General features: G+C 32.0%; 2 protein-coding genes and 1 long non-coding RNA gene across 7 annotated transcripts; 1 reads left to right on the top strand and 2 right to left on the bottom strand.

Annotated features, from left to right (window-relative positions):
* Nucleotides 1-2,059: 2,059 nt before the first annotated feature.
* LOC148629162 (uncharacterized) lies at nucleotides 2,060-7,505 on the bottom strand. Of its 2 annotated transcripts, none has more exons than XM_088545430.1 (4): nucleotides 7,399-7,505; nucleotides 5,005-5,100; nucleotides 4,230-4,354; nucleotides 2,060-2,251 (listed from the first exon to the last, which is right to left on the bottom strand). In XM_088545430.1, the coding sequence occupies exons 1-4, from the start codon at nucleotides 7,418-7,420 to the stop codon at nucleotides 2,081-2,083; spliced, it is 414 nt and encodes a 137-aa protein (XP_088401556.1). In that variant the 5' UTR covers nucleotides 7,421-7,505; the 3' UTR covers nucleotides 2,060-2,080. The 2 variants fall into 2 exon arrangements, with proteins under 2 accessions (XP_088401556.1, XP_088401548.1); XM_088545422.1 differs by lacking the exon at nucleotides 7,399-7,505 and adding an exon at nucleotides 7,110-7,235.
* Nucleotides 7,383-23,003, top strand: LOC148629163 (solute carrier family 41 member 1-like). Of its 4 annotated transcripts, none has more exons than XM_088545417.1 (12): nucleotides 7,383-7,515; nucleotides 11,421-11,855; nucleotides 12,217-12,324; nucleotides 12,575-12,646; nucleotides 13,015-13,159; nucleotides 14,884-15,030; nucleotides 15,414-15,561; nucleotides 16,233-16,306; nucleotides 17,310-17,438; nucleotides 17,833-17,981; nucleotides 18,276-18,432; nucleotides 20,778-23,003. In XM_088545417.1, exons 2-12 carry the CDS (start codon nucleotides 11,466-11,468, stop codon nucleotides 20,801-20,803), a joined length of 1,545 nt encoding a protein of 514 aa, XP_088401543.1. In that variant the 5' UTR covers nucleotides 7,383-7,515; nucleotides 11,421-11,465; the 3' UTR covers nucleotides 20,804-23,003. The 4 variants fall into 4 exon arrangements, with proteins under 4 accessions (XP_088401543.1, XP_088401521.1, XP_088401535.1 ...); XM_088545402.1 differs by lacking the exon at nucleotides 18,276-18,432 and adding an exon at nucleotides 10,216-10,356 and having other exon boundaries at nucleotides 7,416-7,515; XM_088545395.1 differs by lacking the exon at nucleotides 18,276-18,432.
* On the bottom strand, nucleotides 12,984-14,826 carry LOC148629164 (uncharacterized). The gene is made up of 2 exons (XR_015915231.1): nucleotides 14,059-14,826; nucleotides 12,984-13,241 (listed from the first exon to the last, which is right to left on the bottom strand). It is a non-coding gene; the product is annotated as an uncharacterized LOC148629164 (long non-coding RNA).
* Nucleotides 23,004-23,872: the final 869 nt, after the last annotated feature.

Consider the following 23,872-nt stretch of genomic DNA (forward strand, 5'->3'; position numbering starts at 1 on the left):
TTTCTTTTCTGGAATTGTAACATAAAAAATAAAAAAATTGGTAAAAAGAAGTAACGATGACACCCCCCCCAAATTAGCAAAACAAAACAAAAATCTAAAGGATATACAATTGAAGGAATTGTATATATCTACATTAAAAGCAAATATACAAATGAAAATGTAACAAAACCAACAAAAAACAAACAAAATACAATTATTTCGAGATGCAGCTTGATACAACCTCAAATGTCCTACCCTAGACAACAGTTGGTGAAAATATGGACACAACATTCATGCTTGATACAGATCTATACTTTAACTATGATTACTGTTTTATAATTGGACTATAAAACTTGACACAATGGAATGACTGGAATATATGTGGTCACAGAACTTTCAAGCAGGAGTCTATTCAAAAACTTGACAAAAATCCGTTTTTTACACACTAAGATTAAGCCTATTAAAGGGCATAATGAGTTCAATTTTTAATGAAATTAAGTATATTTGAAATTTGATACTTGTGATGTGGAATAACATAACCCGAAATCAGACCTGATTTATACACAAGACCTTAAACCCTGTTGTAGTTGGTCAAGACATATCAGTAAGCATTTTTTTTTCTGGTAATACATATAGGATTTTAAGGTCAAAACCACAATTTTCAATCCAAGCCATCCTTGAGGTACAATGCCAAACAGATTGATTCACTTATTTCCCAAAATTTGTCTAATACAAATACAACAGAATATGTTGGGATTTGTTTAATGATGTACACTAATGGGCCAAGTAAATTTCTCTTTTGCAATATCTGGATGGCATTTCATTAACAGTAGAAAAGAAATATTATGCATTGTAGTACATTTCAAGATGTCTATGAGAATTGTAAACAAATGTGGTGATGTTTTTATCTTCAATTTTTTTCAGATTTAAGTCTTAATTATTAAGTATATTTTGGACACTCCAAAAGAAAATGTTTCTTATCTACAGAGATAAAAAAAAATATTCTGCCTCTAAAGTTCAAGATAACAATAAGATTTATTAAGATGAACTGTAATGGTATCTGACTATTTAATGAAACATCACAATGACTACATTCATTTCGCTAGTGAATTTAAAATTTTATCGTAATAATGTACAGCACATGGTTTGATAATACTCCTGATTGTGAGTCAAACAAAGCAGCATGTGAGCTATGACATTTTCGATGTAGAAAAATTGAAGAGGAAATTTCACTAAAACATTCAGTGCCGTTCAGTATTTCAAACATGATATACAACATACAAAAATAAATATCTTCCAATATGAAACGCGAGACATTACAAAGTACCTACATGTACAAGCACAACAAATGATGTAAATGCAGAAACAATCATTGACCAAACTACTATTATTTCTGGTTTATCCTCGACCTTGATTAGTTGAACCTCGGATAACTTTAACATTTTTGCATGGTCCCTTCGACTTTGACTTAACGAGGTTCGACTGTAATAAAAATAAAAATAGCAAAAAGATGTTGAAGAAGGAATCCATGTAATCCAACAGGGCTTAACAGATTTACATGAAAATATGATCACAGAAAGATCTTATCATGCTGATCACTTTTACCCAGTTCAGAATATGGCTAAACCTAACTTTTTCGGAGATGTATGCGAAAAACTGCTGTCTGATCTCTATGTTCTACTTTTATTAACAGCAGCCATGTTTGTTGATGGAACAAAAATCCCCAAATCAGTTCTATGCAAAATACCGTAAAAAAAAACTCATACCATTTCGGTTGTAATTGGTCCAGTAATATCAATGGAGAAGAGTTTTGAAAAATTGTAGATGATGACGATGATGACGGATGCCAAGTGGGGGCAATAGCTCACATGGCCCTTTGGGCAAGGTGAGCTAAAAAAGGCAAACTTTACAGACAATTTGATGATTATTTCTGGAGGTTATGGGATTTAAACATTTGCATAATGTAATAAAATCTCTGAGTTATTTTTTTCTTCTTGTGCCTTATACACATTTTGTCTGATTTGAAGACTGAGAAGTCTTTTTCGAAGAAAATGCCTAAAAAGTTACAACACTATAGACATATGAATAGAATATATTTAATTCATCCTTTTTCAGTATTATTGTCCACTTCTTCAATGTTTGGCTTTCTACATTTTTGTTTTGATATTTTGAAATTATTTTCTGTCACTTCACCATACAGTTCATCCTCCGAGGAGTCTGTTTCACTCTCTGAATCTTCATTATCAGAACTATGTTCAAACAAAGCTAGGTTCTGAAAAAAATAGATGAAACATTCTCATTTTCATATTTCATTAAATATGAAACAACTGTCAATTTCTTTTGTGGAAAATAGAATAGCCAAAAGGTGTTGCTGCTGTTTACAAACTTAGCAAATTATTAGAGTTAAAGAGGAGTTTTGTCCAAGTAGTAAGCATTTCAAAATTTATTTCATGTTTAAAATTTTCAAAATTATTCAATAGTAAATGTGCATACCTTGAATGTGTAAGCAATCAATATAACTATGATTAAATTTTGCTTTATATCTGCCAAAAAAATTTGTTCTAATTCCTTTTGTTTGAAGTTGAAGTTAAAAAAGTATTGTAAAAATAAATGTTCTAACTGAAATTTTACAATAAGATGAATTTGCTAAGGTAAACAATTGAAATAAAATGCTTCATGTGGTGCAGATATACAATGTACAAAGCAGCATGACGCCAACCCTGAATTCAACCTGCCCCGTGCAGGTCCGGGTGTCAAAAGAATAGGCCTGCAGCAGCGCTAAGCTTGTCGTAAAAGGCAACTAAATAGTGCTCAAAACCTTAGCCAGGGGCTAGGGAGTTCTGCCCACAGAGCAACTGGGATGTGTGCCCCAGGTGGTGGAATGGGGTACCCCTGGGGTGTTACATGCTGGGGTTGTCAAGCTATAATATGGAAAACCTGACCGCAAACCATAGTGGTGCACCGTGTTGGGAAAGATGCCATGTTCCTTGAATGTTAAAAACCCTGCTGTGGTATTCGATAGGAGTAGGAACCTTTGCGTTCCGCCACAGGAGGCTAAATTGCCGGACCCTACCCATCCCTCCCTTTTATCTTGTGGCAATCAAAATTTGTTGACCCTATTATCCTTGTGTCCCATCCCTTTTTTCATTTCATCATCATCATTTCATGTTCATTTAATCATCCATTTCATGTTCATCGCCTGAATATAGCTGAAATATTGCTGCTCGGGCGTTAAACCCCAACAATCAATCAATCAACCTGAATTCAACCTTAATTTTGTGTTACAGAATCTGGTAGTATAATTTCATTAAGATACCTACATTTTTACTTATATTACATGTATTGTTCATATACTAGAAAATTTTTTGGTGTCATTTTTAGCTCCTAATTCATAAAAATATTTGGTCATAACCTCTTAATTCAATCCCTACCTGATCTTTGTGGTATTGAGCATTGGTGTACTTTTTCTTAGAGCACCATACACTTTTACAAGTTACATATCTACCTCAGTTAAATAAAATTCTTGATTTTGGGCCCTTATTTTTAGGGTCTTTTAAATAAAATAGAACTATAAAATAATGCTATTTACATTTATATGTAAACCAGATTGTTACTTATAACTTAAAATAACCCCATTAAAAATATCAAGAAATACACATTTTATTTATTTTTTTAATGCACATACTATATTTGTAATGGCCCCTTTTGACTGCTAATGACAAATAGTCCATAACCTTCAAAATAAACTTTTCATTTGTGATATGGAATCGTGTCTCAAAATTTATCTAGTTCCCTTCACTACTACTCAAGTTGTTGCACAATAACCAAGTGTCTAAATATAAAAATCCGCACAGTAAATTTTTTGGGATTGCCGAACAACTTATAGTTTTAATTACATTTCCAAACCACACAGCAAAAATCTGTAAAAATCCTAAATAAGAGACCACTGTTAATTAAGAAATTATTGCATGCAATTTCTTCTTGAAATTTTGTCATTTAAAACTAAAATTATTTATGTTTAGCGGTGTTGAAGAAAATCTACTTAAATAATGGAAAATTGTCCAAAAAGTTAGTTGATTACTGTAATTTCAATTAAGTCACATTTTTGAAAGTTATAAAATCAAATCATTGCCAACATTTTCAGACAGATAGTTTAAGATATGTACTATAGGGGGATGCTTTTGTGTATATACTATAGCAAAACAACATAACTCACAGACGTAAAAAATAAAAGACTATAAGTGACTAACCATTTCTATAACTTTTTGATCTGACTCTGAGATACATTCAATGTCCCTGTCTTCAGCTGGGATAGTCTCTAGTTTTTTGTTTGCTTCTTTCATCAGTGGTAAAAACTGCTTTACATTTGCCAACACTGAAAATAAGGCAAAATCACATCAAAAAGCATAATCTATCATGTAACCATGCATGTACATACATGTACAAATGTATAACATGTACAATAAACACTGTATACACAGCAACTTTCTTAAATAAATTTTTTAAACTACTAAATACTGGTAATTATGTTTTTGTTATTGTGTTTTCACTCTGTAACATTTCATCAGTGGCAATCACTTTATCTTTTATAAGTACCAATAGACAGCTACGGTGATGGTACTGCTTTTAATAAGGACAAGAAGGTTATGAATGACATAAGGACCTATTGACTGGGGAATTCCTTTTTACCATTTCAATTGGACATGAATAAAATCTAAAAAAAGAAGGATTCAGGTATGATTACATTAATGATTACATTAATGTTAAAATTTTATTTGTTTTGGTACTAATATTTTTTTTTTTGCAAACCATTAAAATGTCACAATATGTTATAAAAAACCTTGTTTAATTTATTCAATTTTATTTTACATTCTATTCAAAGCTATCCCAAATTCATAAATGATGAAAAACCATGATGACCTATAAAACGATACTCATATATATAGCCTAACATTGGTAAATTATTGGTAGTGAAATGGATATTAATTTATTGCCCAAGTGAACATAAATATCCCTTTAAGATACCTGAACTAGGCTGCATTTTACATGTAGTTGGCTGTTTACCATCTGAAACCTTTTTGTTGCCACTTTTAAATGACAATAAATCCTCCAATCCATTATCTGAAGGAAAAATATGACTTCCATAGAGGCTGAATAACTCACATAGATTTAAATAAAACTGAGTTAACAAGAACTGATATTGAGAAATGCTGAATATGCAAAATACCCTAAGGAACATCCATACCAAATTTGGTTCCAATGGGTCAAGTACTGTCTGATCCCTATGTTCTATTTTTAGTAACAGTGACCATGTTTTTCTACAGTTCTATAAAGTATACCCAAGGAACATTGATACCAAGTTTGGTTCTAATTGGTGTAGTCAGTGTCAGAAAAGAAGAGTTTTGAAGCTGATGGCAATAGCTAACATGGCCTTTGGCCAGGAGAGCTAAAAATTAGAGGGAAAATGGCCATCCAAAACAAATATTCGTCATCATCATTCAACTTAGAATAGCATGTTACCTAAAGAAACCAAAAATCATTGGAATACAAGTAACTGGTGAAAAAAGCCGCAACATGGCAGCCATTTTGAAAATGGTCACCTAAACAAAATATCATGTTTATCTTATGAGGAGCTTTCATCTTCATTATTCTTTGTACAGTCAAGCCTTGACAGCTCTAACTCCAAGGAACCATTGAAATGTGTTTGAGTTATTGGGAGTTAGAGAAATTGAAGTTCATAAATTTTCAGATGTTTTTCATTGCCGGTCCAAGTTCGATTTTATCATTAGAAATTGCATACTTCCTTTGAAGTTGTGTTAGTTCGAGGATCATTTTCATTTGTTTCGGAAGATTATGTTGATTTGTGGACATTAAAAATGCTGTGTTTGCTTTTAAAAATGTTCTGAGTTCGAGTTCCTTGGTAAATAATTTGTTTTCATCCGATTTTCTTTCATGCTTTCATCATACTGACTTCGTAACAGTCTCGAACTTCAATCAATACTACATTTGTATGTTAAGATCAAAACTACCTATATGTAATTAGTGATGACTTAAATATTACCTGTAATTAACTAAAATGACACTGATTAAAGATAGTGTTTCAGTTTTTCACACCGTTTATTACCCAAGCTGACAAAATGGCTGACGAGTTCGAGAGGGTTATTCTCTAAGATTTATTACCGAATGGACCGACTGGTCAGTTCGAGTGTTCAAGAAATCCATAGTTATCTATATTGATTACATACATGTAGGAGAAAATTTTGGTACTTTGAATTTTGTTTGAGAAATCCTTGGTGTTCAAGCCATCCGAGTTCGAGCGAGTAAAGTTCGACTGTAGTTGAGAAAAAATAGCAAAAAAAGTATTTTTATCCCTATGTTCTATATTTAGTGACAACAACTATGTTTTTCAACAGATGAAAATTCTAAGCAATCAATTTGTGCAGCATACCCTAAGAAAAAATTATGCCGACTTTTATTAAATTTTGCTCCACTGTTTCAGAGAAGAAGATTTTCAAATTTGTACACATGAATAACTACAAAAAAATCTGTTTCAAGGAACATTACTCCAATATCTGGAGACCTATCAATTTGAAAATTTCAACACTGGTCCATCTTCTGATAGTGAACAATATCACTCACATCAGAATTTTGCTAAATTTTATTTTATTTTTTATTTATTTGCAAAAAAAAAAACTGCCAAGGGAAATGTTTGAAAAAGTTAACAATGACAGACACAAAGGAGACAATAGCTCAAACATCTTTTAGGCCAGGTGGGCTTAAAATAACTATTTAAACATATATATCTTCAAATGTACAAATAAGTATTACATTTACATGGATTATAAGGCAAGAAAAAAATGTTTGTTCAAAACAGGCAAGTTTTATTATCTCCTTTTTTATGGCAGAGTGGAATGTACATTTGGTACGTGGACATGTTCACATCATGGTGAGTTGACACAATACTGACTACATGTATGTGGCATTCTGTGAAAACTACAGAAGCAGAATATGACCATGTGAAAAATATTTTTACATGTATGTCGTTCGCTCTAGATAGTATGTCGTTTCTTCGTGATATTATTATACAAGATAAGAGTAAGTAAGGAATCCATATAAAAATTAACACATACTAGAATTTTCCAATTCAATTTTTAGCAAATCCTTTGAAGACATATCTGTTTCCCCCTTTTGACTAGATAGTTTGTGTTTAATTCATAAATGTGTAAATGGGCGCAGCCATCTTGAAAATAATCGCCAAACATGATAAGTAAATATTAAACCAATATCATATTACTATTCTAATGTCGATAAATTTTATTTGAAAAGGAGCTAATGGTAAAATAAAATATTGTTCCATTGTGCCGAAATAATAATTATTTTTAGAGAGTTAGTCTCCTGGTTCCGCAAATAAAGACTTACTTTTTATCCATAAAGTAAACATGGAAGAAACCAGTCATTGACGAGTTGGCAAAACTGTCAACACCAGTAACAACACCTGTAATTAATTATTTGCATGAGTACGTTCCATCACTACAGGTATATTTTATTGGGTTCTTTCAACAATCAGATTACCATGTCATGTTTGAATGTTTTTTTTTAATCAACTTAGAGGTAATTATACTGACTAAAACAAACCACCTTAGTCCTTACCACTCTGGCACTCATGCAGTCATGGACATGACACCACATTATCAACTCGTTTCAAGTTTTTTCTGGCATAATTCATTGCTGTTCAATATTATAATGTATTTTGTGTACAATAGGGGTATAATGCATCCTTTATTTTTTTCTAGGTATGGTAGCCATAAATCTTTTTACTTTCTTGTTATATACATTTGACTTGTACAAACCCCAGGCCCCCCATTTCAGAGAGTTTCAGCCCTAACTGGCTTAAGTACTACTATGTAGGGTAGTTCTTGGGGGGCAGGCTCTGTCTGAAACAGGGCCTGTTTTACAAACCCTAACAGGATAAATTTTACATGAAGAAAATATGAAAAGAGGGATTATCTAGTCTGAGATTGCTCTGACATCAAATGGCTGATTTGCCAGACAAGCCAGGATGTGGGATGTCAAAAATTGTCCCTATTCAAAAACTCGGGATTGAGCACACTAATTTCGGTGCACACTTCGAGACTAAAATTGACTACTTTTATTCTTGAAAAGTTAAAACTACAAATGTAGGTATGTAATGAAAATTTATACTATTTACAATGTCATGTCTATGCTTTTCTGCAGTAATTCTTGTTTTAGAAAGGAAGATGAAGTAAATAAGAAAAAATCGTGATCATGAACTTTATGAAGTTAAAGGTCGCAGAGATCAAATATTGTGAAATTTGGTAATAAAACTAAGCACTGTGAAAATTTCATGTAGAGTAAAAACATGTCAATAGTCTTGTCTGTCGTACATGCAACAACAAATAACTGTCTTTCTTTGAATTTACAGAATTCCAACTTTTTTTGCAAAATCCAGTGTTTTTTATAAGGAACAAGCTCAGACATCCCACTGTCCCGGCTTGTATGGCATATTAGCCATTGGAAATCATTGCAGAATTGGAGAAAATAGATGAAGGTCAAATCACAAACAATATTGCCCTGATGAAATATTTTTTATCAGGATGCTTTCTGAAAAGAACTTCTCAAAGGGTTCCGTACAAATGTGATGCTATAATTTTAAGATGCAAGATGCTGTATTGAAATTTAGGGTTAACAGGATACTTCATATCTGTAACTCTTAGGGAGAACATTGGACTCAGACTTTTTTAAACTGATTTTTAGGTGTGTTAAAAGAATTGTTGACCTTGATCTGATATTTTCATCCTGGTGGGGTTGTTGTCTCTGACATATTCACCATATCCATTCTAGTTATATGTATACAAGGTATTCATTTTGTTTCCTCAATATGAAATAAGGGTGGGGTATTAGATTTGGCAGCTGCTTACCTCTATCTGAAACAATATACAATATGACCACCATCGTCATCCCTGGCTTGTGTGGTACAATGTCTGCTTCCTGTTTGTGCATCTCACTTCACACAACAATGCAACTGTCGTACTATTTTTTCCAGACTTTTTTTTTATATATTTGTTTACTAAAATTACCGGCCTTCCAGACTTTTTTCTAAACACTTGCAGATATTGACATGATTTTTGGTATATAAATTCACCATGATAAGTTACAGATTAAGATTAATTTTCATTTTGCTCTGATGATTTTTATCGAAATTACGGGCCTTGAACTTAACAAAATTAACAGAAATAACAGTTTTTCTAAATGCTTACAGATATTGATATGATTTTTAGTATTTAAATACACCATGATAAGTTACAGGACAAGGCTGTAGTTGGTTCTGCTCCAATGATTTTTACCAAAATTATGGGCCATGAACTTAGCTAAACTCACAGAAATAACCGTTTTACTGACTTCTTTTTTCTAAACGATTGCAGATTATGACATTTTTTTTTTGGTATATGAATTCACCATGATAATTTACTGGTCAAGTGTTCGTTTAGTTCCGCTACAGTGATAGTTGCTTTGGATTAACTAAAACTCAAAGAAATCACAGTCTGGAGTTTTAAACTACCATTTTGAGTAACAGAAGTTAGTTAGAAGATAAAAGTTCTTTTTTTATCGGGGTCCTTCTACATGTATTTTCTTGCGAAAAAAATTTACTTAAGTATCCAACATGGTGACGCGTGGGGTACATGTATGTGAGCGCGCTCACTAAGATTCTTTAATTTGTTATGGTTCTATGGTTGTCATCATAAATTTTAGTATATGTTGGGTTATTTTGATGTATTTCCATCAAAGTCAGATTGATTAACTTAATGCATGTCATAGTTTGTTACATTTTGCTTTTCTATTCAGTGGCATTAAGTTTACAAAAGTAGAAAGGATGCATAGCATATAGCTGCACCTAATTCAGTCTCCCTGTTTAATCGATGCAGTCTAAGTTCAAGTGAGTTGCCCTTGGTTTTGGTCTCCTTTTTTTTACTTTTAAACATGTAGTCTTCATTTTTGTCATTAAAATGAAATGAAAACTTTTCTATATGGTGATACATGTAAGTAAATAAAACACAAATTAGAGATTGAAACATAACTAAATATGACACTTGAAAAGCTGACAATATATTACTGTGGCCAAAATTTTTTTAAAGATCAAGTCCTCAGAAATTATTTGGTAGATTTAATTAAACTTCATACATTTTTTGTACAACCGCAACAAATTTGCATTCATAGATATAAAATGGTATGGCACTTGGTGCTATTATCTTCTGTGTTGTTGTCGTCCTCTGTAGACACTTGGTTTTCCTGCAATAACTTGAATACTGGTTGATCTTCATAAAATTTTACAACTACACATGTAGGTTCCAAAGAAAGGTTGGTATTGAATTTGGGGGTTATACTAGTATAACCTGAACGATTATAGAATTCAGGGGCCAAAAAGGGGCAAAACTAAGCATATCTATGATATTGTTCCACAATATTTTATACTACAATGGTCAGACTGGGATTGATTTTTGGGGTTAAGACTTTTATATGTTCCTTATAATTAGGTAAATCAATTTCTTTATGTTAAAAATGTTTTAATATTCCACTTTCATTCAACTTTACATATAAAAATAGCCACATGCATTTGGCCAAGTTTGAGTTACTTATGACCGTTGTTGGTTTTGATTGGTTTTGATGAATATTTTCATCAAATTGACACTTTCTTTAAAATAATTTGTGGGGTAACTAATTATTGGTAATTGACAAGTTTCTCAAACGTAATATAATTAAAGGCTTATAATGATAAAAGTTAATCACGGTGGACGACAATTTAACAGTGGCACTGATTCTTTAACTGTGGCGGCCCCCATGGTAAAATAGCTCATAGAGAATCCTGACACCAAAGGAAGGATGGGAATTCATTTGGGGGGGGGGAGGTTAAGAGGCCAAGTAGGGACCTGTCACAAGCATTTTCTCTTATGTTCAAACAATAAGAGTAAAAAGGATAGAATCACAGATAAATTTTGAATTGATTTATGGGGTTGTGAACATGAGCCAAGTAGGAATAAGGGGCCTCAAAGGTGCCAGAAACAAGTATTTTTTTTTAATTTCTGGATGATAACTTCAGTAAAAGTTAATGGATCTCATATAAATTTTACTACAAGGTTCCATACTACAAAAGGAAGACTTGGGCCTATTCTTGAGCAAAGTAAGAATTAGAGACCACACAGGGGTCATAAAAAATTTTTTTTTCTGATTTCTGGATGAAAACTTCTGTAAAAGGGAATTGTTCACTTTGAAATTGTACAACTGCTAGCTTGAACAGTCACTGAAAATACGTGTACATTTGTACATGTTGTTTAACGCATTTTGACTGCTGTTTGAGTCAAAAAAAATTAAACTGTCATACATGTATGTTTGGAATTTACTTTTTACCTTTTACCTTTTTGTAGTTTATCAGCAGTTTTTTTAGAAATGTATAGTGTTGGCTGAAAAGTATGGAAAAGAAGGGTTATGAGCTACGCAAAAGAAAAACCCCTACTACCCTTTCCCACACTCAGGACAAAACAGATACATTGACTCAAAAACCAAAAATGGAAGTTGACCTTGGAACGTTCGAGATGAAAGATATTTCTGAGAATGGCTCAGTTAATCATGATAATTCAGATGTCGATGAAGAAAACACATTATTTGACCAGACAAGTCTTTCTACACCCCTGCTATCAAGTGGGGGGATGACAGCTTCTCCCGAAGTTGTCATTGAGGAAGATACTAGGGATATCCATGCAGATGAAAGTTGGTGGACAATTGGATTACAAGTGTTTTTTCCTTTCCTTGTTGCTGGGTTTGGCACTGTTGGGGCAGGCATGGTCCTTGATATAGTTCAGGTAATACAAATTGTCTGAAGCATGTTCATATATTTACATGTTTATTACATACATGTACTTGTGACAGATTGATTCTATTTATAACAGTTTTTTTCCATTTTAATTAGTGGATGTAATTTGTGCTACTCATGAGGTTTTCTAGAAAGGCAGAGAATGAAAAAGTCTCTTTTCTTAGTGACCAATGAAATCAATTTATCTTCATAACATCCTGTGTAATATTGGAGTAATAAATATGTTGTGCCTGTGAAGTTGAGAAAATACCTCATGGTCAACATTCATAAAAAATTTGATATTTCACTAGGAAATAAGCATATTCTTTCATGTACATATGTGCATGTATCACTTAATTTTCTAATTTCAGCATTGGCAGGTTTTTACTAAAGTCTCAGAGATATTTATCTTAGTTCCTTCATTACTTGGTTTGAAAGGCAATTTAGAAATGACACTAGCATCTAGACTCTCCACACAGGTATGGTAATTTTCTTTTCTTTATTTTAACTGTAAATATATCAAAATTAAAATGTTACCCCTCCAAATATAAGCATTCTACTATTTATCAGATGTCAGCCACTTAAACAGATTCAACAGTTATAATTCAGAACACAGGAATCCTATCTTATACACCTTGATGGGAGCCAGAAAAATATATATCTTTTTTGAAGATAAATTTTCCTTCCATGTAACATACATGTGCATGTGAATAACTGTTTTATTTTTAGGCTCATATGGGTAATATGGATTCAAGTAGTGAGAAGTGGAAAATGATCGGGGGAAACATGGCACTTGTTCAGGTAAGTTTTAGTTATTGAAGTAGCACTCTAGATAAAAATCATGCAAAATGTGATTCATGGTTGGAAAGCCTACATAACAGTTTGTAGACACTAAGTTTCATACAACTACTACTGGTAATGGATATTTTAACATTACTAATGAAACATGGAAAATGCTGTGCAATTGCATTATAAAGAAATGTTACATATTGCATGCTTTAAGCTGAAAATCAATGCAGATGAAAAATCATATAATTTTTTTTTAATACTGTAACCAGGCTTTTACTTGTAATAATGTTTTCGTTACTCTTTTTAAAAAATAAAATACAATATTTTCATCTTTAATGAAATTCTTCAGTTGTATTTATTTATTTTTTTACTGTTTTCAGGCACAAGCCATTGTTGTAGGATTTTTAGCTTCATTGGTTGCCATGGTGATGGGCTGGATACCCGATGGCAACTTTGATATTCACCATGCATTTCTGTTGTGTGCCAGTAGTATGTTAACAGCAGCCTTAGCTAGTTTTGTATTGGGTCAGTATTTCAGGTGTATCTCAACATTAGTTAAGAAATCACACAAATGTGAGCAATCTTTAAAATTGTGTTACATATCAGACTGAAACAGAAAAAAAAATCTGAAATGAATTGGGTTGTGTCAGCATGGAACATCCTTATTTAAAACTATTTAATATTAAAACTATATGTATAAAGTTAATTTACAGCAGTACTTATCCATCCTGAACTTCTACACCTATTACATAATACACAGTAACTTGAATTGACAGCATGTTATAGTATTGTATTCAAGTGTGATATTCAATTGTCCCTGAGCTGCTCCTGTTTCAATAGGAAAAATGAGCCATGAAATTTACTCATTTATTAACATAAGTCACCAGGTTGTTATAACATGTTAATAAGAATAATTTGTTTTTGATTTGCAAGGTAATATGTCATGTCACAGCTGGTTTAAAGAAAAAGATATTTGTTGAATTTTTATTAATGAACTAGATATTGATTTTAACTGCAATTTATCTTTGTAGTTATGTATACATACTTTTTTACAAAAAGTGTATCACACAATATGTAATAAGTCTACTGTGAATTTTAGTTTCTTATAGGAAACTTGTAATCTAATGCTATTTGAACAAGTCAATCTTTTGATGATTTTTTTACCAGAACCCTATTTAAATATGTTAAGTTAGTAATGGGGTATCAGAAAAACTTGTAAAGGAAATATTAATCATAAATCTAAAATGTGGATCTTGTGAAACCAAAACATGGGTAACAAGAAGATTGCTAATATACTATAAATTGGGATATTTTAGCCTCTGGTTATTTTTTTGGCATTTTTCTATCAACATGCATGCATTTTTAATTTTGTTGTGATTAATATTGGTGCATTCAGAATGCTAGATTTTTTATTTTGTGTTTACCTAAAAGTGGAAACAAACAATCCATCATGCTTGACCTGGGAGGAACCAAATGCATGCTACCAGTGATAATTTTATCGCTGCACTTGACCTGAATAAAATAAAGCATAATTGTAAAGATCATTAAAACAATTACATTTTTACACCTGCCAATACACTGATATAAATTGGTTGTCTAAATTTTCATACATGTTATATTTTGGTGTGTTTAATTTTGGCACTTTCAAAAGAGATGCTTAATAAACCAAAATAAAACTTCAGCCGAAAGTATTTGGATCGTGAATCACTTCTATAGTCTCATGGCAGTGTGCATGCCTCAATTTTGGAAAGACATGGATTCGACTGCCCATCTCAGGCTTATCAAAGAGTAACCGCTTCTCACCAAGCCTAACATTGTGTTATCTGGTTTGCTTGGAGTCAGAATTAAGATGTGTCTGAGTAGGATGACCCATATTCATTTCTTTCAGCTTGCACATTAAACTGTAACATATGTCTCAGCATGTTGAACAGCAGCGTCTGTTCATCTGATCAATTTCACCTCCTGTAATGCATGAAATATCTGCCATTTAAAGTTAAACTGCAATCAATCAATTGTGACCACATAAAATAAAAAAATAATAGGTATGGTGAATATGTCAAAGACACTACAACCCCACTGGGATGAAAATGTCAGCTCAAGGCTACCCATCAGAGAAAACCCTCACATCACAGGGAAGGCTGCAGCTAGCCCCAAACACCATTATACACAGGTACAGCAAAAGAGATGCCCCTATAAACTCAAGAACTAAACATGAATTTACAAACTTACACTTCATGATTTTTTTGTAGGTGCTGTAATGGTGATAGTAGTTTTATTGTCTACAAAATTTAAAATAAATCCAGACAATGTTGCAACTCCCATAGCAGCAAGTCTAGGGGACTTAACAACACTTTCACTGTTATCTGGTATTAGTTCTGTATTATATGATGCTATAGGTAAGCAGTAATCTAGTGTCATGACCACTTAATGGAAGTAATGTTGAATTTTAGTCTGTGCATTTGTTTTGATGTTTGTCTGTTTGGTAATTAGACTATATTAAACAATTTGCTCATGAAAGTCATAGTATTTTGACACTGCATCACAATTTAAGTCTTGATAATATGTTACATGCCACAGTTCGGACATTTGTAAAAATGAAATAAAGATAAAAATGATTTGGTTCCCGTACAAAATTCACTATTTTGTTACCTTTGCAATGTAGTATTCAATTATCAAATCCTGATTATGTTGAAACAGAAAATGTTTAGCATTCTTATGTTTTGAGCACACTTAAGGAGCAAAGATGACATTACATGTTACTGTTTTTTATCATTTTTAGGTAAACAGCATTGGCTGGCACCATCAATTATAGCTGTATTTTTAGCATTTGCACCTCTATGGATATATGTCTCGTTTAAGAATCAGTATACAAATGAAGCCATTAGAGAAGGCTGGACACCTGTTTTATCAGCCATGGTCATTAGTAGGTCAGTACATGTATTACAATAGAAGGGATTTCGAGAAGCTCCTGATTTTGACCTCAATAGGAGTTTATCCAGAAATCTAGTCGCCAAATCATCAAAATTAATTTTGTAGACGTATTGTTTTTTTGTGTCTTACCTATCCACTGGGATGTTAGAAATTTTTTTAACCTAGTAAGTTGATTTTTGTATCCCGGCAAATATAGTTTGTGGGGTATATAAGTTTCAATCCTGTCTGTCCATTTGTCTGTCCGAACTATTTTCTAAGCAGCTTGCAGCATTGCTATGAAACTTATTGTGATGCAAAATAATCACATTCAGATGTTTATATTGTCAGGAATTTACGTTTGGACAAAAATTATAGAAATGCAACTGATAGACTTGGGCTTTTTTTTTTAATTTTTTTTTTTTTTAGCAAAATTTGGTTTTACACATTGTCCACAACTCCTCTTCAAAGAAGGCTAGTCCACTTAGGGGCAATGGCGGTCCTGGACTTTTCCAGCTTTTATTTGAAGGAAATGTCACTGGTTATACAGAATGAGTAAATGTGAATCACACAGCTTAATTTCCTGTACATTTGAAAAAGTGATATTTATTGTCTTGTTATATTGCTTTCAAAGGTATAATTCTGTTTTCTCGGACGCTGTATGATCTGATAATTTTGTTTCTATTTTTAGTGTTGGGGGTTTGATATTAGATTTTACTGTAGGGAATTATCATGGTATAGCAGTATTTCAACCTGTCATAAATGGTAAGTCATCATCTAAATATTTAATGTCTACAGGGTTTCAACTTATTGGTCATAGGAGGTATAGAACCATCTATTTCAGACCTTGGACCTCTGAAATTTCATTTACCTAGGTCCAAGACCATCAACTGTATTCATTGGTACTTCATTGAAGACTTTTGGTTTCATCAAGTGGACCATTGATCTGAAACTTGGAAAATTCCAGGACCTTCTGATCTTATAAGTAAATTTGGACCCTTGCTCTACAAATATAATAGAACAATTACAATTATAGACACTTACTGTAAGGAATGATTTTACTTAAATGGCATGTCTTTGACAGATAAACATGTAGTACTGTACATTGCTTTTTATAAGTGTGTCTATATGTTTCACAATTACTCATATAAAACAGTTTTTCGTGATATTTATGTTTTTCTTGTCGGAAAGTAACTTCCCTCCTTTTTTTGCAATGTGTGGATTTTTTTAATAAGAGTTATGAATTATTGGTCTTAAAATATTAAAAAATGGTGGTTGAGGTATATCATGTGTTTCAGTGCAGTTCTTTATCAACTTGTGATATCATTAAGGCCAATAAGGGAGGTAGAAATTTTGACTGTTTACTGCTATAAAATCCACAAAAAAAGAATATCTAAAATATGAACTGTATTAAATTGTTTATGCCTCAAAACCTGTTATTTATAAAAAAAAAAAATAAGGGGGGAATGTTTCTTCACCTATTGAAGGAACATTGTCAAAGTGCATTTTTTATTAAGAAACATGTTGTCTGTTTTAAGGTTAAAAACTTATGTAGATAGAAAATGATCATTATCATTATGATTTTGTCAGAATCAAATTTTTTGTTTGATGCTTTATATTAGGCAAGATAGTTTTAAATGCATTTGGTTACTACTTCATTTATTTCAAGAAATTTATATCAGGCAATTCTGTTTAAAATGGATTTAAAAAAAATATAAATATATAATTGTATATGGCTGATTTAAAAGTTGATGTTTCTTTCTGGCAGGAGTTGGTGGTAATTTAGTTGCAGTACAAGCAAGTCGTATAACTACATTATTACATTTACAAAAAGCCAAAGGCATAGAAGACAATATTAAAGGATGTCCCAATATATGTGGTACTTTTTGTAAATCTAGTAAGTTTCCTTCAAGTATTCATTTTTTCTGTCATTGATCAAATTTAAAAAAATGCAGTGAATGTGTTTTACCATGCAAAACTTCATGCTAATTGAACTAAACACCACTATAATAACATGTGGAGAAAATTATGTGTTTCATTCAACTGCATGTAAGCCTTAAGAAAAACGTAGGATTAACCTTGAAAAGTGTAATTATTCATATCTGGTGAAAAATATCTTTTTTTCTTCATATTTTCAAATACACAAATATCTAGATTAGTTCTGGATCTTCACCTTAGTCCTGTCTATTCCTTGTGGAGCAGAAGGCTGAAGTTTCTATTCATGTTGAACAAATTAACCCATTTACAACATTTCAGTATCACTTGATATGGAAACATTTGATCTTTTACAGATATAACAGCCAAAGCTACACGAGTTTTATTAGCATTAGTGATACCAGGTCATCTTATATTTATGTATACCATATCATACATGAAGGCAGGTCATACTTCTATCACATGGACTTTTGCTTTGTTCTATTTAACAGCAGCTATGTTACAGGTAAGGTCAAAATCTAGTTTGTTTATTCAACACACAGTGGCTTTAGTGAATTACATGTACAATTTAGATATTCAAAGCAATAATTTTATTAGGAAAGATGTACCAATCTGTTTAAAAGTGAATTAAAAGGTAAACCATGTGTGCTCCTTGTCACAGAAATTAACCTATCTTTATTTAAGTCAGTAATGATGGAAGATATAAAAATTCTTTGGCCTTTGCTGGTTGACATCAGAGAATTTTATTAATGTTATCAGTATTTATCTTTTCCATGGTCTTATCTTACTAAATTTTCAGGTCACAATTTTGCTCTATTTAGCAAATTGGATAGTGCACATGTTTTGGAGCTGGGGGCAAGACCCAGACAATTTTGCCATACCATACCTCACTGCGCTAGGAGACTTGCTCGGCACTGCGTTTCTGGCGATATCATTTCATTTGTTGTTTTTACTGGGTAAAGAAGGGTTCTAACACAATTAATAAGGCAGAAGGGTATTCTGTAATGTTGCATTGTTGGTTTTTGATGGTTATGGGATGGTCAAAGGCATCTGTATATTTACGCTGAGATTATTAGGTAAGAGGGGCATTTACAACAGAAATGGAATTTTCATTACTTCGAATTTGGTACAAAACATTGGTACGTTGAATAATAACATTTCTGTAACTTACGTCTTCATCAAACATCTAGGCCCTGTTAAGTAGATATCTGTATGAATTAACATTGTTCTTCTTTGGCTTAATTTGGAATCTTTCATGAAAAATGGTTCAGTTTGTGTGTGTGTGTGTGAATACATCTTTGCAACCAAATTACATATTAGATGTTTCTGAAAATATTCAAATTATTCAGCTATTTGGGCAGTTGGGGACCTGTGTAATATAAACACTTCCATAGTGAATAATGTTGTGATTATGAAACTAGCAGTAGCTCCATATATGACCAATTTTCTAAATGATGCCTTTGACCAAAGCAGTGAAGTTACTTTGGAAGTATTTTTAAATGCTTGGTATCACTCCTACATTCCTTACTCTAACCATTGTTGATGTCAAAATTTTGTGATTCTCTGTTAGCTATTAAGATAATGAATGTAACATGAAACTTCCATCTTTGAAAAACAAAATGTGCTTGGCTTTAATACTAGATACTTCATATAAAAATACTTCCATTATGCTTTTAATAGCATTATGCATTATTTTAATGCCAGCCATACCAATTGAATTTGGGCACAAATTGTTTTCAGTCTGTCCTGATGTTCACCAGTAACATGGAAATTATTTTCAAAGCACTTCTATACTTTGTTTGGTTGAAAACAAAAGTTGAAGAGCTTGGAAACAGTGTAGAATCAACAAACTTTTTGTTTACTATTGCAGAAACAAAGGTTTCTTTCAGTTAACTTAAGTTTCATTTAATGCTTTTGTATTAATGGGATTGATAAAGGAAATGGTCTATGAATAAGAGCAAATTATGTACATGTATTTAAACTCTATAAATTATAAGTCTGCAGAGATTTAATAAATCACTATCACAAAAAAGAATTGATAGTGATTCTAAACTTGTACAGCTTAGGGACAACAGTGGTTTATACAATTAGTTATTGTCATTTGATTTTAACTTTATAAAGCGATATATACTTTGCCAAAAATATTGGCAATATTTAAATATTTTTTTAACAAAATTCAGATATGGTATACATATAATTCTCCCCTGCCACAATACAACGTGGGGACTTAAAAATGCTAGATATCCTCATGTTCTGCTATAACAACTAGTAATCGGGGTTGGTAGGGAACATTGAACACTGTTCTTACTCATTATACTATTGCAAACTATACTGTTGATATGGTTTTAACAGGGTAAATATGGTTGGGGTATTTATGAATCACACTGTCATCCTATCTGGTTACTGAATTTAATTTAAACCTTGGACAATGATTAGGCATCAAATTTGAATGTGCATGCAGCTGCAGTCTGCTCTGTGGTGTGTGGGTTTCCTTGTTGTTAATTGAAGACCCATGGATGACCTTAAGCTGTCATTTTTCATCCTGGTGGGGTTGTTGTTCCTTTGAAATATTCACCATATCCATCCCTATTATGTGGTATTTTGGATACAAGCCTACCTTCTCTAGTCATCGGGTAATTGGAATACAAGAGTATTCCCTGTAGGCATTGTGGTATTGCAATACCAGTGTATCTGTTGTAGGCATCAAATGTCAATGTGCATGGAATTAGAGTTCAAGTACATTTCCTATAGCATTTTAATTTATGAAACTGTACTAGTATTTGAGCATGATGCATTCAATATACCAGTTGATGTGCATAAGTGCAAGTATATTAATTGGCAAATGCTTGCCATGAATTTGTACAAAGTTGACCTTGAATTTTTTGTTTGTTTGTAAATTTAACTTCAGTTACAAGAGTGTTTGTTCATTCATTGTTACTTTTCTGGATAATTTCTTTGTTTCTTTTGTTGTTTTAATTCAAGTGGTTTGCCAGAAGTATGATATTCATTGCACCTTTTAATTAAGTCCATCTAACTATTCAATAATACATGTATATAAAACTTACTAACTGATTGTATTGTAATGCATGAACTATTTTTATGTACACATGTAGGTGAATTTATGTTATATGTGATGATTTACTTACAACAGTTTAAATTGTAAACTGTAAAGCATGGAGTTGTATTTTTGCAAGGCTGAAAATCTAAATTTAAATAGTACTAACTTGTATTATGTTATTAACTTACCAATGATTCTGTTATGTCTTATACTTATCAATAATTGTCTTTATGTATTTTCTAGGTGATTATTCTGCTTTACCTAGCTAATTGGATGGTTCATTTGATATGGAGACTAGGTGACGACCCTGACAATATCGCTATTCCATATCTAACTGCCATTGGAGATCTGATCGGAACTGCTTTCCTTGCTGTAGCTTTTCATCTATTATATCTGATTGGTGACAAAGATGCTGATGTTGGAGAGTGATGTATTCATTATTTTGACAGTACTCATCCCTCTGTAACTGAAGAATGTGGCTTCCATGTTCATGTCCATGATAAACTAGACAGTTTTATGGCATTATAATCTACTTGTTGATGAACTCCTAGGATACAACTACAAAAGAGAGGTCTTAGGTTGTACAAAGTAGTCCAGAAACTAAGAGTAGTCCACTTCAAAAGTCTTTCTGTTGTAGTTGTGTTTCTTTAAGTCCAACATGGCAGTAACAAACAATGTGCCTGGTGATTGTGATTGTTTCATATGGGACTTTGTTTTTACTGATTTCATGTTTTTATTGTTAATTTTTTTCTCTTGTGAGGTTCAATCATGTATTGTTGGGCCAGAGGTAGAGGGTTGTATATGTATGTGTGTACATGTATGTTTAAATTGGGAATATTCCGTCTTATGGAGGACATTAAGTATGGTGCTATACACCCACCCATAAATGCATGAAACAAAAAAAATGTGTATTTGTTTTAGAATACTGTCTTCAAGTTGTAATCAATGTAATGCTTTCTCTCTGCCTAACATTAAAAATTTGTACATGTATGTATATGTATGGGTAAGGATTGTTTGATAAATGTACCGTGAAATAAATCATGTAAGCAGTATTTTATTTTACTCCTGATTCATGATTTTATCTTGTTAATATTATAGTACATGTACTAGGATAGATATCCAATTTTATCTGTATAATGACTTCATATTAAGTGCCAGCAGTTAAGATACGGCAAGCACTTATCTTGGCAAACATAGTTTGGTGGAATTCATAGAATTGTTTTCCCCAATATGCAGGTTTTGTTAAATAATGTTATAAAATCATAAAGCTATGAACCAGTAATATGTATAATATAAGTCCTGTTTACAAACTTTGTGAACCTAGACATATTTAACTAATTTGTTGTCAAAATACAAGTGAAGTTTTCATTTTGAATGTCAGCTAATGTAAAGTTATTTTAAAATTGGATGAAGATTGTAAAAAAAAACTGTTTAGAGTTCAAATATATTTTTACCATAGTTTAGTAATGCATCTTTTATTACTGTTAATAGAGTTTTAAAGGTTAAGTGTAACTCCATAGTTATCTAAATATTAAAGTTGTTTAAGAGCTTTATTCTCATGAAGTAGAAGATATGAATCTGCATTTTTCATTAATTGGAAAAGAGGGTTAAACACTCTACAATTGCTTGATATTTTTTCATACTGAGTTGAAACGGTATGCAAGATATTAATGAGCAAGGGGAGACAACCTTATCTTCCATACACAATTATTGAACTGTTTTTAAAATGCTCAGTAATTAACAGTGCAATTTATAGTTTACTAGTCTGCTTACTAAACCAAAAAAAACCCCAAAAAACAACCTTGTATGCTTCTAATGAAATTCAGGTTCCAATACAAGATGCAACTTTGTAGGATATATTTTACCTGTAATCTTCTGAAAATGATTTACATGTAGCATACCAGTAAATGTCGTGGTCATTAAATTGGTTTAGAAAAAGCATTGCAGATCTTATTTATACTTGAAATTATTTCTCTACAGCTACGTTATATTTTAAGTGGTTGTTGTCAATTTACTTAGCAATAAAGTGTGACAATCTATGGTCAATGAAAGTGTATTAAATTTGATTACATTTCACTTTGACCTAACTTAAATCAATGAATGAGACAGTGGAAAGATATTGTTGCTAAGTTATGTTTCTAGTATTTCCATTGATTAAATCATTTAATGTGATGAATTCTGAAATTACAAAAGTAGAAAAAAGACGTTGAGTATTATTATGTTCACTTCATCCTATTGTGTTTTCAGAAAAGCCTTATTTATCATCATTTACACAAATGTACAATGATACATTACATAAGTCTTTTACGATCTTTACAATGTTAGAATAGTGATAATGTTTTAATATATTGATATTTAAAAAAAAATCCCTATTGACGACTTTCATTTAAATTTATCAAGAGATTACTTTTTTATTACCTGATATTTGTTGAAATGAAATATTTTATTTATTAAACAATGTTAACCCAATTTAGAAATTTTCCTTTATTTGCCTATAGATGATAGAATGAAGTAGGTACAATCTCCAGTGTTGGTCTTGGAGAGAGTCAATAGATGTTATTTTATTTCATTATTAACATACATTGTCATGGAAGATCCCGGGAACTATACAAGTTGATTTACTCCTTCAAAGTAAGTGGTTGGAATTGTTTCTTCCATACTCCAGGATAGCATTAAGTCTGAAATTAGCTTACCAGAAAATTATCTAGCATTGCTTGGGTAAAGCTGATACTGCTTCCACATCAATAAATATTGAAGAGCAGTTTGTTCATTACATATTCACTTGAAAAGTATAGATAGGTTCTCATGTCTTCCTGTCTGTTTATCTGTCCTGTGCCCTTTTGACATATGCCCAAAACCAATCTTAACTTAATGCAATGCTTAGGACCTTGAAAAACAGCTCAAGTAAGATAATAGTATTCTACTATATTGCAATCGCTGTTGAAGAGTCATGACCCTTTTTCTACGATTACATTAAATTTGCGACAGTACAATGATATGGCGCTGTCATCTAACAGAGTTGGAGTTGGTAAACACTTTATTTTGTGAGATAATTTTAGTATTAATTGTATGATCGTCATAAATTTTTACAACAAGGTTTCAATTTTGGAGTTATGGCCAAAACCTTAATGGTATTACAGGCTAAGGAGGGTTCAAAAACAAGCATTTCATAGAGTTAAACTATAAACCTCCAATAAAAGCATATGGATCTCTATAATGTCATTCCACAATATTCTATATCACACAGGTCAGACTGGGGTTAATATTTAGGGTTAAGACTTGAACCATTAAGGAATGAGTGGCTAATAACAATAATTTTCCTGATGTATGGTCACTAA

This window comes from Perna viridis, chromosome 1 (assembly GCF_037379345.1).
Source record: "Perna viridis isolate PV_CMFRI_1.1 ecotype Kerala chromosome 1, ASM3737934v1, whole genome shotgun sequence".
NCBI classification, from domain to species: Eukaryota; Metazoa; Mollusca; class Bivalvia; order Mytilida; family Mytilidae; genus Perna; species Perna viridis.

Coding starts and splice junctions, on each gene's coding strand:
- LOC148629163 (XM_088545395.1), top strand. CDS start 11,466: ATGGAAAAGAAGGGTTATGAGCTACGCAAAAGAAAAACCCCTACTACC. Junction 11,856..12,216: donor TGGTCCTTGATATAGTTCAG/GTAATACAAATT, acceptor TTCTAATTTCAG/CATTGGCAGGTTTTTACTAA. Junction 15,031..15,413: donor TGTATTATATGATGCTATAG/GTAAGCAGTAAT, acceptor TATCATTTTTAG/GTAAACAGCATTGGCTGGCA.
- LOC148629162 (XM_088545422.1), bottom strand. CDS start 7,152: ATGTCTTCAAAGGATTTGCTAAAAATTGAATTGGAAAATTCTA. Junction 4,355..5,004: donor TAAAATGCAGCCTAGTTCAG/GTATCTTAAAGG, acceptor CCTTATTTTCAG/TGTTGGCAAATGTAAAGCAG. Junction 2,252..4,229: donor ATCAAAAAGTTATAGAAATG/GTTAGTCACTTA, acceptor TATTTTTTTCAG/AACCTAGCTTTGTTTGAACA.